General features: G+C 41.2%; 1 protein-coding gene across 1 annotated transcript in view; it reads right to left on the reverse strand.

Annotated features, from left to right (window-relative positions):
- CYP4X1 (cytochrome P450 family 4 subfamily X member 1) overlaps positions 1-15789 on the reverse strand; it is a 49217-nt gene that overhangs the window by 3338 nt on the left and 30090 nt on the right. The window contains exons 7-9 of the mRNA XM_070364907.1: positions 6709-6815; positions 5877-6064; positions 544-677 (exon numbers count right to left, since the gene is read on the reverse strand). Coding sequence (XP_070221008.1) covers positions 544-677; positions 5877-6064; positions 6709-6815 — 429 coding nt within the window. The remainder of the gene's footprint in view (positions 1-543; positions 678-5876; positions 6065-6708; positions 6816-15789) is intronic.

Consider the following 15789-nt stretch of genomic DNA (forward strand, 5'->3'; position numbering starts at 1 on the left):
AAAATTATCTAAAAGTGCTCTGTAAACTGCAAAACACATATAAGCATCTGCTAAGAGCGTGTTCCAAGATGAAAAAGATGAGATAATCTATTTGAAGGCTCTATGTAAACTTTTAAGTACTGCATACTTACTAGGGTAATATTACTATGATGATGAAGACAAAGACCCTCTTTGGGTCTTCTAGATAAAGATAAAAGTGTTCATCTCCCATGAAGTCTTGCTGGGTGTCAAATGCAGCCAAGCCAGGATTATCTTAGAAACAACATCCCATAATGGAAGAAACCCTGAGTTGGGATTCTGGTGATATAGGTTCTGTTCATAGCTTTGCTTCAAATGACTATATACCTTTGGGAAAGTCTCAGAAACCCACATCTGGTCAAGGCATTACCCACTGAGAACTTAGCAGGTGCCCAACCCTAAGCCAGCTATCCCGAAGTTTGTCTTTTGACTCTTCCAAGAGTTGAGAATCCCTCTGGTCTTTTTCACTGTGGTCCCCAGGATTCAGTGATCTTTAGAAACTGCTTAGGAAAAGAATGCAAAGACCTGCAGGCAAAGAGCGTCCATCTGGAAAGGTAATGGGCTTGCTGAGTTGTCTGGAAATGGACACGGCTGGAGGTGCCAAGCGGAGTGACTCCTTAATGCACATTGTGGTGTATGACATCTCGCTCAGTTGGTCCCTGTGAGTACAAGAGAGGGAGCACAGGGAACTCAGACTCCATATTCAGTTTGTAAATACTGACATATTTTTCTATTCAACCTTTGCTCCTGGTCAAAGTCCTTTTACCCATTGGTTTATGTAACAGAATGTTAAAAAGGAACACTTTCTGCCTCAGGATTAGCTGAGGTCCCAGAGGACAAGGGACCATATAGGAGCCACACATCCTCACCTTGAATGTGGAGAAAAGGGAGGGAACCTCCTATACTTTGGTGGGAATGCAAACTGGCGTAGCCACTGTGGCAAACAGTATGGAGGTTCCTCAAAGAACTGAAAACAAAGCTACCATACACTCTTGCAATCTCATTCCTGGGTATATATCTGGAGAACTCTTATTTGAAAAGATACGTGCACCCCAATGTTCATAGAAGCATTATTTACAAGAGCCAAGAAATGCAAGCAACCTAAATATCCATCAACAGATGAGTGGATAAAGAAGATGTGCTATATATACACAATGGAATACTACTTAGTCATAAAAAGAATGAAACAATGTCATTTGCAGCAACATGGATGGATCTAGAGATCATCATGCTAAGTGAAATAAGTCAGAAAGAGAAAGACAAATAGTATATGACATCACTTACATGTGATATTTAAAATATGATATAAATGAACTTATTTGCAAAGCAGAGACAGACTCACAGTCAAAGAAAACAAATTTATGATTGTGCATGCTAAGTCGCTTCAGTCGTGTCCCATTCTTTGTGACCCTATGGACTGTGACCCAACAGGCTCCTCTGTCCAAGGGATTCTCCCGGCAAGAACACTGGAGTTTCTTGCTGTGCCCACCTCCAGGGCATCTTCCTGACACAGGGATCAAACCCGCGTCTCTTTACCTCTCCTGCACTGCAGGTGGGTTCTTTACCACTAGCACCATCAAAGAAAACAAAGTTATGGTTACCACAGGGGTTAGGTGAGGGGAAGAATATTAAAAAGTACAGTCACTTTGTTGTACACCAGAAACTAACACAACATTATAAATTAACTCTACTTGAAAAAAACCCCAAATATCCTCATAATAAAGTGAAGCACTAAACTACTGGTAAAGGATTTGCTGAGAAGATTCCTGAAAACGTTTTGCAACATTTAGCTCATCATATAAATCAAGGAATGGCTAAGGAATGAAGAGAGGAGGCCTCCAAGTTTTGAGAGGGAAAAAAGATCCTTCCAAAGAACTGCTGGAATGCTGGAGTGCTGTGGAGAATGCTGGAGAGGGGGTTCCCTTCATATTTAGCAAAGAGGGGATTAAAGAAGATGTTCTGACATGTGCTCCTTAGAGGCTGGGAAGAACAGAACTAGTAGGAAAGGCCATGATTCACAATTGACAGAGAGGCAGGGAAAGGAGCAGGGACAAAGCAAGAAGCCTACAGTGAGTCCTATGGGCCAGTGAACCAGCAAGAAGGACAGCTTCTGAACCAGCTTGAAGGACACTCTAAGGACAGGAATTTCTTTGCCCCATGAATCATCATCATAAAGTCCCAGTGAGAGAATCTCCAGAAACCTCACTGAGAGTAAAAGGAAGCACCAAGTTTAAAGGGCAGGACGGCAACAGTACCAGCTGCCTCTCCTCATCCTCTCTCCCTCCTGGGACCATTTCTGGAAGGGTTGGTAAGCAGAAGCCAACAACAACCCCCTCTTTATTTTCTTGGGCTCCAAAATGACTGTAGAGGGTGACTGCAGCCATGAAATTAAAAGATGCTTGCTTCTTGGAAGAAAAGTTATGATCAACCGAGACAGCATATTCAAAAGCAGAGACATTACTTTGCCAACAAAGGTCCGTCTAGTCAAAGCTATGGTTTTTCTAGTAGTCATGTATGGATGTGAGAGTTGGACTATAAACAAAGCTGAATGCTGAAGAATTGACGCTTTTGAACTATGATATTGGAGAAGACTCTTAAGAGTCCCTTGGACTGCAAGCAGATTCAACCAGCCCATCCTAAAGAAAATCAGTCCTGAATATTCATTGGAAGGACTGATGCTGAAGCTGAAACTCCTTTATTCTGGCCACCTGATGCGAAGAACTGACTCATTGGAAAAGACCCTGATGCTGGGAAAGATGGAAGGCAGGAGGAGAAGTGGATGACAGATGGTTGGATGGCATCATTTACTCAGTGGACATGAGTTTGAGCAAGTTCTGGGAATTGGTGACGGACAGGGAGGCCTGGTGTGCTGCAGTCCATGGGGTCACAAAGAGTCAGACATGACTGAGCAACTGAACTGAACTGAACTGACAACTGCTTCACCCACCTCTGGCTTCCAGACCCAGAGAAGTACTGAATTGGAATAGATGGAGATGCTCCAAGTGGATAACAATTTGAAGTTTTTATTATTACACTGGACCAGACAGCTTAATTATTGAAATGAGACTGCTCTTGTGATTTAAATGGATGGGAACACTATGAGATTCACTCAGAGCTTCACCCCAGTGATGAAAAGGACTTGCCCACACAAGTTTCAAGTATCAGCGGGAGAAGAGTAAAGTTTTTATTGGATCATAGATTGTCAGGTTGGTTCAGTAAAATGACAGCATACATTTGGTCTTTTTGCCTCAGGTATTTTTATTTGTCTTTCTGATTGTTTAGCAAGCTTTGGCCATTCGTTAATGTGAAATTTTAATTTTGAACTCTTTCCTCCTCAAGCTCATAATAAGAAGAGGAATTCTGCTTAGCCTAGCACTTTACATACTTAAGAAAAATAATGCTGTCTATTTCAGCCCTGGTGCGAAAAGATGAGAGGCCTTTTAACCCAATGCAGAAATAGATTGACAAGGAAGCAAATGGAGATGTTGAACAACTTTCTAACTTTTTCAGAAATTTGCTCTTTGCGGTGTGGTTTTATTAGAATTATAAATTTGGGGACTGTTCTGTACAAATTTCATTAAATGTAATGAAAGGCCATTTTTTATTCTCTATAATATGGTTGCCATTTCTCTCATTAACATAAATGGTAGCGAAGAGATTCTCTAGAGCGTGTTTTATCACCTGGCAAAGATTTCCTTATAGTTTTGACATTTCACATGGGCCAAACAGGAATAAGAAAAGTCAATATTTGAATTGTGTATATACATGTACCCTAATTGAAGTTAAAATATCTGATTAATATTGGTGTGGGAGGTGATATACACTGTCTCTAAATTCAGTGAATGAATAAAAACTTACTAGTCAACACTGCATCTAGTGCTATATAGATTAGACCTTTGACTTATCGTAGGAAATGACTAGTGTTTTGTTATAAAAAGTAAGATCTCTGCTTCAGTTCAGTTCAGTTGCTCAGTCGTGTCTGACTCTGTGACCCCATGAACTGCAGCACACCAGGCCTCCCTGTCCATCACCAACTCCCGGAGTCCACCCAAACCCATGTCCATCGAGTCGGTGATGCCATCCAACCATCTCATCCTCTGTCATCCCCTTCTCCTCCTTCCCTCAATCTTTTCCCGCATCAGTGTCTTTTCAAATGAGTCAGCTCTTCGCATCAGGTGGCCAAAGTATTGGAGTTTCAGCTTCAACATCAGTCCTTCCAATGAACACCCAGGACTGATCTCCTTTAGGATGGACTGGTTGGATCTGCTTGCAGCCCAAGGGACTCTCAAGAGTCTTCTCCAACACCACAGTTCAAAAGCATCAATTCTTCGGCTCTGCTATATCTATATAAATTCATATTTTCCTTTACAAATGTTCTAATTGAGCTGACTTTTGCATTTGAAACATGGTATTTTCCCTCTAGTCACTGGGCTGGGTTGTTAGCATCTCTTTCTTTGATCAACAAAACAAATACAATGGCTGCATTTTCCTTGCAAACAGTGTATCTGAGGAGCACATCTATAACCTGGGCTTCACGAACAGAAAGATGTGCTCAAAGTCTAGCCAAATGGAGTCGAATTTTTCCACCTGACTAACTCCTACCCATTCTGTAAGAGGCAGCTTACGTGTCAGATCTCCCAATAAGTCTTCCTGGGCCTCCCATGCTAAATCTCTGTGGCCACTAATGTGTATCTCTCTTTTTACCCTCACTATGTTATATTGCAATCAACTCTATGGGGATCAGACCTCCCTGGTGGTGCTGTGGATGAGCATCTGCCTGCCAGTGCAGGGGACACGGGTTTGATCCCTGGTTCAGGAAGATTCCATATGCCATGGATATGGAAGTTTTCATAAGCCCATGTGCGTCACAACGACTGAGCCAGTACTCTAGAGCCTGGGAGCAGCAACTTCCGGGTCAGCACAGCACAATGAAGAGTAGCCCTTGCCTGCTTCTGCAGAAAGTCCATGAATACCGAAGAAGACCTAGCGTAGCTAAAAAAAAAAAAAAAAAAAAAAAAAAATAAATATATATATATATATATATATATGGAGACCAGTCTTCCGTACTAGAGTATGAGCTCATTGAGGGCAGAACCCACATCAAATCTGGCACCTTTTTATAGTGGCTCAGTACTTAAAGCTGCCCTAGTAGCTCAGCTGGTAAAGAATCTGCCTGCAATGTGGGAGACTTGAGTTCAATCCCTGGGCTGGGAAGAACCCCTGGAGAAGAGAACAGCTACCCACTCCAGTATTCTGGGCTGGAGAATTCTATAGACTGTATAGTCCATGGGGTTGCAAAGAGCTGGACTGAGCGACTTTCATTTTCACTTTCAGCACTTCAGTGGTACACACTGTACTTGAGTTGAACACATGTGGACTGAGTATGTTTATTATTTTGTTCTAAGTCCAAAGTCCATCCTGAGAAGTGAACAAGGGGATGGGAGAGAATGTCTCCATGAGGCTTAGAAACACAGATGTTCACTCAGGTCTTTCAGAAGCACAGCCTCACTGGAGTCCTACCATTCAAGCTGTGGATGCAAATCTAGGGAGATCATATCCCCATTTCCAAAGCGCCAGGGCCTGAGTGAAAGAAAGAAATAGGACCTTTTACACACACACTGACTAAAAAACCAATGAAATAGAAAACTTACCGATAAGTGAGTGTAAAATAGAAAGGGATAATTTTGGGCCTTGTAGAAAAAGAGAACAATAGTAACCTGCCTCTTCTACTCATATATATATGTATGTGTATGTGTGTGTGTGTATGCATATGAAACACTATGATCACCAAGAGGAAAGAATAAAGCAAAATCCCAGGAGGAAAACAAGGAGGAAATGTTTATAGATGCAGATCTTACCAGGTAATGGAAGACCCATCCCCCAGGATGGCTCTGATCTCCTCCCGGCATTTCTCCTGATGCTCAGGGTACAGAGCTAGGTGGTAGAGGAGCCAGGAAATGCCTGCTGATACAGAGTCATGCCCTGCCAACATGAATGTGTTCACCTCGGACCACAGGTCTGCATCTGTGAAGCTATCATTTTCAGCCTAGAAAGAATAGTAGAGATACTTTTATGCAGTGTCAGTTTACAGATGTTTGAAGCCCAGTCAAAACAATGGTTTTAGGGGGAAAAACTAGCTATCAAATAAGAGTTTTCATTTTTATGCAGTTTAACAAATATATAGTTTGAGTCATGCTTTGCCCAGGGCATAAAGGAGAACCAAAGACAGATAAGAAAAGCAGGCCCCTGCAATAACTTCCTGCAATCATTTTGTCAGATTTATCCAGACTTTTCAGCATCTCTTCCTCATTGGTTTATCAGCTCAATCTGATTCACTTTCCCGTGTTTCCCTGAACTACCATGTATCTTTATGATAATCACCAAATCCTGCTGAATTTGTAAAAAATTTAGTCTTATCTGACTCCCTCTAGTGACAGAATTGTAGAATTCAGTTTTTAATCTCAAACTGCAGCACCAACCATCAATTCAAAAGTACTGTTAAATTTAGTTGATCAGTTTTGCTTTTGTCTTCCCTCCTCCCACTCATCTAACTACCCACACAATTAACTAGATACATAAGCAGGCTCAGAATTTGAAAGATTTTGTTTTTTGTCTTCCCTCCTCCCTCTCTTCTAACTACCCACGCAATTAATTAGATACATGAGTAGGCTCAGAATTTGAAAGACTTACCTGAGCAGAAAGGACAATATCCAGGAAGTCCCGGTATTTCCTCTTCTGAGTGTTAGTCTGCTTATTCTCATCCTTGAGGGAATTCCTTCTATTCTTGACTATCTTGTCTAGGGTAGAATAAATATTCCCCATTACCAAAGTGACAGAAAAGTCAATCAAAGTAAAATAAATCACAGAAAAAGCCATGACCCCCCAGATAGTTTCAAATCTTGTCTAATTTCCTGAAGTTAGAGTGACTTCATTACATTTAAATAGATTTAACTTATGCAGGGGGGCTTCCCTGGTGACTCAGATGGTAAAGAATCCATCTGCAATGCAGGAGACCCAGGTTCAATCACTGGGTCAGGAATATCCCCCCTCTGGAGAAGGGAACGGCTACCCACTCCAGTATTCTTGCCTGGTGAATCCCATAGACAGAGGAGCCTGGTGGGCTACAGTCCATGGGGTCACAAAGAGTCGGACATGACTAACACTTAATTTATGCAGATGTGTATTTTCCCATCAAATGACAACTTTTGTTCAAAGTTCCAAAGGCAAACACAACAGATGAAAATATACTTTATATAACTAAGTAGGCAATATAATTAAAAAATTAAAAATGTAGGTGCAAGTAACCAATCATTCTTTTCTTTCTCAGTCTAATGTCTCATTTTCATGGAAAAATTATCACATGAAATGGAATGAAAAGAAAAAGACCAGCAAATAAATGCCAACCTATATATAACTGAAGGGGCTGAAAGGAAAAAAATATTGGATAGAATGTTTAAAATTATAATCCAAGAAAACTGTCTGGAAATAAGAGAAAAATTAAATCTACATATTAAAGGGCTCATACTATGTCTGGAAAAATTGCAACAGAATAACCAATTCCTATATATATATATATATATCCTAATAAAACTACTTGACATTAAAGGCAGAGAAAAGGAAATTCTCAGAAATTCTAGACAAAAATATCAAATGAATTTTAATGATGATGAATTAAGCTAGCATCATACTTCTCGAGAACAATAAAAAAAAAATCAAGGCAAGGTTAGAGTATTAGGAAAACTCAAGGAAACAAAGTGTGAGGCAAAATTTTTATCCAGCAAAACTATCCTTCATGTATCAAGTCTACCAAAAAACTGTTATAAACTTATATGAACTCAGAAAATGCTTTGCTCATAAAGCCCTTACTGAGGAATCTATAGTGGATGAGTTTCATCCAACCAAGAAATTACTGGAAAAACTTCATTAAAATAACTGAGGTGTGCCTTTCAAAGACTTAATTCTAGATAACAGAATAAAATAAGGATAAAGATGTGGACAGAATAGTAACACATAAGCATTAAAAGTGAAAATAATGCTACTAAAAATAGGAGGAGTAGGGAGGGAAAAACCTGGCTTAAAATTCAACATTCAAAAAACTAAGATCATGGCATCCAGTTCCATCACTTCATGGCAAACAGATGGGGAAATAATGGAAACAGTGACAGACTTTATTTTCTTGAGCTCCAAAATCAATGCAGATGGTGACTGCAGCCATGAAATTGAAAGACACTTGCTCCTTGGAAGAAAAGCTATGACAAACCTAGACAGCATGTTAAAAAGCAGAGACATTACTTTGCCAACAAAGACCCGTATAGTCAAAGCTATGTTTTTTCCAGTAGTCATGTATGGATGTGAGAATTGGACCATAAAGAAGGTTGAGTGCCAAAGAATTTGTGTTTTTGAACTGTGGTGTTGTTGAAGACTATTGAGAGTCCCTTGGACTGCAAGGAGATCAAACTAGGCAATCCTAAATGAAATCAATCCTGAATATTCACTGGAAGGACTGATGCTGAAGTCGAAGCTCCAATACTTTGGCCACCTAATGCGAAGAGCCAACTCATTAGAAAAGACCCCGATGCTGGGAAAGACTGAAGGCAAGAGGAGAAGGGATGACAGAGGACAAGATAGTTGGATGGCATCACCGACTCAATGCACATGAATTTGAGCAAGCTCAGGGAGATGGTGAAGGACAGGGAAGCCTGGCGTGCTGGAGTCCATGGAGTCCATGTGCAAAGAGTCGGGCACGACTGAGTGACTGAACAACAAATATCAACAATCACTTTAAACATCAATGGTTTACTACACCAATTAAAAGACAAAGAAGGTCAGAATGCACCTAAAAAACAAGATCCAACTGTACGTTGTCTACAAGCCCTCCTTAAATATATAAAGATATACATAGATTATAAGTAAAGGGACAGAGAAAGATATACCATGCTAACTAATCAAAAGAAAGCTGGAGAAGCAATATTAGTTTCAAACAGAAGAGATTTCAGAGAAAAGAAAATATTAGGGATAAAGAAGAGCATTACATAATGACAAAGGGGTCAATTATCCAAGAAGACAATGATCTTTAATGTGCATGTGCCTAACAAAGGAGTCTCAAAATGCATGAGCCAAAAAGTAATGGGACTCAAGAAGAAATAAATAAATCTACTATCATAGTTAGAGACTTCAATATCCCTCTATCATGATGGACAGATCCAGCAAGCAGAAAACAAGCAAGGATATAGTTGAACTGAACAATATCATCAATCAACTGGATCTATTTGACAACTATAAAATATCTCATTCAACATGAGAACACTGACCAACACAGACCATACTTAGGGCCATACACCATAATCTAGACTTTAAAAAATAGAACTCATAGGATGTATGCTTTCAAACCACAGTGAAATAGAAATCAGTAATAGAAAGATAATTGGAAAACTCCAAATTATTTGGCAAGTAAACTACACACTTCTAAATAACACATGAGTCATAGAAGTAGTCTCAACTTTAAAAATATTTTGAATTAATGAAAATTCAAATACAATTAATCAAAATTGTGAGATACAGTGAAAGCAGTGCTTAAAGGGAAATTTATAGCATTAAAAGAATTATCAGAAAAGAAGAAAGATCTAAAATCAATAATCTAAGCTTCTCCCTTGGGAAACAGGAAAAGAAGAAAAAAATTAAGTCCAAATTAACTAAAGGAAAAGAAATAATAAAAATCTGAGCAGAAAGCAATAAAACTGAAATAAGAAATAAAGAGACAAAATCAATGAAATCAAAAGTTGGTTCTTAGAAAAGATCAATAAAGTTGATAAATCTCTAGCCAGGTTAACTAAAGAAAAAAGAGAAAAGACAAAATTGCTATTATTAGGTATAAGAGGAACCATCACTTCTGATCCTATGGATATTAAAAAGAGAATAAGGAAATATTATGAACAACTCCATGCTTACAATTTGATAACCTAGTTGAAATGGGTCAATTTCCTGAAAGACACAACCTACCAAAAGTCAAAAGAGAAGTAGCTAATCTGAATAGACCTCTATTTATAAAACAGTTTGAGTCAATAATTAATAACCTTCCAAACCAGAATGGACCAGACTTGGTTGATTTCCTTGGTGATTTCTATCAAACATTTAGGAAAGAAATCCTGCCAATTCTCTACAATCTCTTCCAGAAAAATAGACACAAAGGGAGTACTTCCTGACTTATTTTATGAGACCAGCCATTATTCTCACTCCTGAACTGAGACAGGCCTGGAATCTGGGACCCTTTGTTGCAGTGCTGAAAAGCTTGTACCTGGACACATCTCTTCTCAAGCTACAGTATACAAAGAAACTATATGGGACTAAAAATTATTGTGTGCATGTGCAGTTAGGGCAAACTCTAGACCAAAAGACATAAAATAGACAAACCAAAACCAAAACCCATCTGCTGTTTCTGAAGGACCTGGAGCAAAAACTGGGTGTCAGGAGAAAAAGCAGGGTGTTCCGCAGGGCTCCCTGCACTCAACAACACAAAGGATGGGCAAACCACCTAAACCGCCCTTCCAACCAGACCCCTGGACACACTCCTATCGTCACCCCACGTAAGAAGCAAGCTCAGCCACCCGCCTTGGGGCCCAAACCAGGGAGCTTGTCACTTGTTTCTGCTCCCTCCTGGAGCCCCAATGAAGGCTTGACTGAATTTCTTGTCTGGCTTCCAGTCAATTTCTATTGACTGGGGAAGACCAAGAACGCTGGTGGGTATCAAAACCAAATAAAGACATTACAATAAAGGGAACATTTTGGAGGATAATTTGGTGGATTCTTACAAAGCTAAACTTATCCTTACCATGCCATCTCTAATCATCCTCCTTGGTATTTACCCAAAGGAGCTGAAAACTTAAGTTCATACAAAAACCTGTGCACAAATGTTTATAGAGACTTTATTCAAAATTGTCGAAACTTTGCTTTTTGAAAGCAACTAAGCAAACTATTGTTTGCCTTCAATTGGTAAACAAACTGTGATACACTTAACAGTTTGTTAAGTGTATGTGTTTCACTTACACATAAGTGAAAGTGAAAGTCGCTCAGTTGTGTCCGACTCTTTGAAACCCCATGGACTTCACAGTCCATGGAATTCTCCAGGGCAGAATACTGGAGTGGGTAGCCTTTCCCTTCTCCAGGGATCTTCCTAACCCAGGGATCGAACTCAGGTCTCCCGCATTAGAGGTGGATTCTTTATCAGCTGAGCCAAAAGAGAAGCTCTTATACAATAAAATAGAATTGAACAATAAAAATAAATGCACTATCAAGCCATGAAAATACATGGAAGAACTTTAAATGCATATTGCTAAGTGAAAAAAACCAATCTAAAAAGGTTACATATAGTATGATTCCAGTTAATGACATGGAAGAGGCCAAACTATAGAGACAGTAAAAAAATTAGTGGTTGCCAGGGGTGTGGCACAAAGGAAGGAGGGCTAAGTAGGTGAAGCACAGGGGAGGTTTAAGGGCAGTGAAACTATGCTGTATGAGACTGTGATGGTGGAAACATATCATTACATATTTGTCAAAATCCAGAGAGTGTACCCATGAAGAGTGAACCCTACACTATGGACTTTAGTTAATAATAATGGCTCAAGAGGGCTTCCCTGGTGGCCCAGTGGTTAAGAATCTGCCTTGCAACACAGGGGACACCACTGGTCCAGAAAAATCCCACATGCCAGAGGCCAACTAAGCCCATGTGGCACAACCACTGACCCTGTGCTCTGGAGACCACCAGCCACAATTACTGAAGCCCATGTGCTTAGATCTTGTGTTTCTCAACAAGAGAAGCCACTGCAATGAGAAGCCCACGAAGCACAAGTAGAGAGTAGCCCCTGCTGGCCACAACTAGAGAAAGCCCATGTGCAGCAGTGAAGACTCAGTGCAGCCAAAAATAAATAAATACAATAAATAAATATGTATGTAAAATGATTTGGAGAGGGCAATGGCACACCGCTCCAGTACTCTTGCCTGGAAAATCCCATGGATGGAGGAGCCTGGTAGGCTGCAGTCCATGCTAAGGGTTGTACACGACTGAGCGACTTCACTTTCACTTTTCACTTTCATGCGTTGGAGAAGGAAATGGCAATCCACTCCAGTGTTCTTGCCTGGAGAATCCCAGGGACTGGGGAGCCTGGTGGGCTACCATCTATGGGGTCACACAGAGTCGGACACGACTGAAGTGACTTAGCAGCAGCAGTATGTAAAATAATAATGGCTCACCCATTATAAGAAATACACCATACTTATACAAGATGTTAATAAGGGAAAGTACGTATATAGGGGGTGGTGAAGAAGTAGCAATATATGGGAACTCTGTGTTTTCTGCTCAATTTTTCTATAAGCCTAAAACCCCCTGAAAAATACCTTATTAATTAAAAAAAAATACTACAAAGTCTCTTCAATTGATTCAGTGTGATTTAGCACACAAATAGATAGACCAAGGATAGAAAAGAAAGTGAAGAAATAGGTCCAAGTACATTAGAATATGATAAAAGTGGTTACCTCAAACTGACTGGAAAAGATGGAACTTTTTAATAAATGGTGATAGGACAATTGGATAATCATTTGGAAATATTAAAGCAACTCTGTCATGAGTCCTACTATCATCAAGTGGGTTTATGTCAGGGAAACAGCTAAACATCCTACAATGCACTGGACAGCTCCTCACTGTCTGGATAACAAAGATTTAGCTAGCCCCATGGAGAAGGCAAGGGCACCCCACTCTCCAGTACTCTTGCCTGGAAAATCCCATGGACGGAGGGGCCTGGAGGGCTGCAGTCCATGGGGTCGCTAGGAGTCAGACACGACTGAGTGACTTCACTTTATTTTTTCACTTTCATGCATTGGAGAAGGAAATGGCAACCCACTCCAGTGTTCTTGCCTGGAGAATCCCAGGGATGGGGGAGCCTGGTGGGCTGCCATCTATGGGGTTGCACAGAGTCAGACACGACTGAAGAAACTTAGCAGCAACAGCAGCAGCAAATGTCATTAGTGCCATAATTGAGGTATTCTGGAATAGGGGAAGATTTTAAACTATTGCTCAAGATCTAGATGCAGTAAAAGAAAATATAAATAAATTTGACTAATGGAAAATTTTGAAAAGTTTTTATTTTTGACCAATTTAACATTTCAGTTCAGTTCAGTTCAGTCACTCAGTCATGTCCAATTCTTTGCGACCCCATGAATCGCAGCACGCCAGGCCTCCCTGTCCATCACCAACTCCCAGAGTTTACCCAAACTCATGTCCATCGAGTCGGTGATGCCATCCAGCCATCTCATCCTCTGTTGTCCCCTTATCCTCCTGCCCCCAATCCCTCCCAGCATCAGAGTCTTTTCCAATGAGTCAACTCTTCACATGAGGTGGCCAAAGTACTGGAGTTTCAGCTTTAGCATCATTCCCTCCAAAGAACACCTAGGGCTGATCTCCTTTAGGATGGACTGGTTGGATCTCCTTGCAGTCCAAGGGACTCTCAAGAGTCTTCTCCAACACCACAGTTCAAAAGCATCAATTCTTCGGCGCTCAGCTTTCTTCACAGTCCAACTCTCACATCCATACATGACCACTGGAAAAACTATAGCCTTGACTAGATGGACCTTTGTTGGCACAGTAATGTCTCTGTTTTTGAATATGCTATCTAGGTTGGTCATAACTTTCTTTCCAAGGCGTAAGCATCTTTTAACTTCATGGCTGCAAGCACAATCTACAGTGATTTTGGAGCCCAAAAAAATAAAGTCTGACACTGTTTTCACTGTTTCCCCATCTATTTCCCATGAAAGGATGGGACCAGATGCCATGATCTTCGTTTTCTGAATATTGAGGTTTAAGCCAACTTTTTCAGTCTCCTCTTTCACTTTCATCAAGAGGCTTTTGAGTTCCTCTTCACTTTCTGCCATAAGGGTGGTATCATCTGTATATCTGAGGTTATTGATATTTCTCCCGGCAATCTTGGTTCCAGCTTGTGCATCATCCAGCCCAGCGTTTCTCGTGATGTACTCTGCATATAAGTTAAATAAACAGGGTAACAATATATGGCCTTGACGTACTCCTTTTCCTATTTGGAGCCAGTCTGTTGTTCCATGTCCAGTTCTAACTATTGCTTCCTGACCTGCATACAGGTTTCTCAAGAGGCAGGTCAGGTGGTCTGGTATTCCCATCTCTTTCAGAATTTTCCACAGTTTATTGTGATCCACACAGTCAAATGCTTTGGCATAGTCAATAAAGCAGAAATAGATGTTTTTCTGTAACTCTCTTGCTTTTTCACTGATCCAGCGGATGTTGGCAATTTGATCTCTGGTTCCTCTGCCTTTTCTAAAACCAGCTTGAACATCAGGAAGTTCATGGTTCACATATTGCTGAAGCCTGGCTTGGAGAATTTTAAGCATTACTTTACTAGCGTGTGAGATGAGTGCAAGTGTGTGGTAGTTTGAGCATTCTTTGGCATTGCCTTTCTTTGGGATTAGAATGAAAACTGACCTTTTCCAGTCCTGTGGCCACTGCTGAGTTTTCCAAATTTGCTGGCATATTGAGTGCAGCACTTTCACAGCATCATCTTTCAGGATTTGAAATAGCTCAACTGGAATTCCATCACCTCCACTAGCTTTGTTCGTAGTGATGCTCTCTAAGGCCCACTTGACTTCACATTCCAGGATGTCTTGCTCTAGGTCAGTGATCACACCATCATGATTATCTGGGTTGTGAAGATTTTTTTTTTGTACAGTTCTTCTGTATATTCTTGCCACCTCTTCTTAATATCTTCTGCTTCTTTAGGCCCATACCATTTCTGTCCTTTATTGAGCCCATCTTTGCATGAAATGTTCCCTTAGTATCTCTAATTTTCTTGAAGAGCTCTCTAGTCTTTCCCATTCTGTTGTTTTCCTGTATTTCTTTGCATTGATCACTGAGGAAGGCTTTCTGATCTCTCCTTGCTATTCTTTGGAACTCTGCATTCAGATGCTTATATCTTTCCTTTTCTCCTTTGCTTTCCGCTTCTCTTCTTTTCACAGCTATTCGTAAGGCCTCCGCAGACAGCCATTTTGCTTTTTTGCATTTCTTTTCCATGGGGTGCGGCGGCTGTGATGGACCATGCAGAAGCGTGCGGAGAGGAGCTACCCCAAGCCCAAGGTCAGGGGCGGCGACCAAGAGCGCCAGGCTGCGACGGGGCAGGAGCAGCCAAGAGGAGCTACCCCATGTCCGAAGTCAGGGGCGGCGGCCAAGAGGAGCTACCCCATGCCCAAGGTCAGAGGCTGTGGCCGAGAGGAGCAACCCCTCATCAAAGGAGCAGTGGCTGCATGGGCCCCCGGGGGCCAAGAGGGGCTACTCCACATTCTTGGTCAGGAGGGGCGAGCTCGTCAAAGGTAAGGAGCAGCGGCTGCACTTTGCTGGAGCAGCCGTGAAGAGATACCCCACGTCCAAGGTAAGAGAAACCCAAGTAAGATGGTAGGTGTTGCGAGAGGGCATCAGAGGGCAGACACACTGAAACTATAATCACAGAAAGCTAGTCAATCTGATCATATGGACCACAGCCTTGTCTAACTCAATGAAACTAAGCCATGCCATGTGGGGCCACCCAAGACGGGTCATGGTGGAGAGGTCTGACAGAATGTGGTCCACTGGAGAAGGGAATGGCAAACCACTTCAGTATTCTTGCCTTGAGAATCCCATGAACAGTATGAAAAGGCAAAAAGATAGGACACTGAAAGAGGAACTCCCCAGGTCGGTAGGTGCCCAATGTGCTACTGGAGATC

The sequence above is a fragment of the Bos mutus genome, chromosome 3, assembly GCF_027580195.1.
Source record: "Bos mutus isolate GX-2022 chromosome 3, NWIPB_WYAK_1.1, whole genome shotgun sequence".
In the NCBI taxonomy this organism is placed as follows: Eukaryota; Metazoa; Chordata; class Mammalia; order Artiodactyla; family Bovidae; genus Bos; species Bos mutus.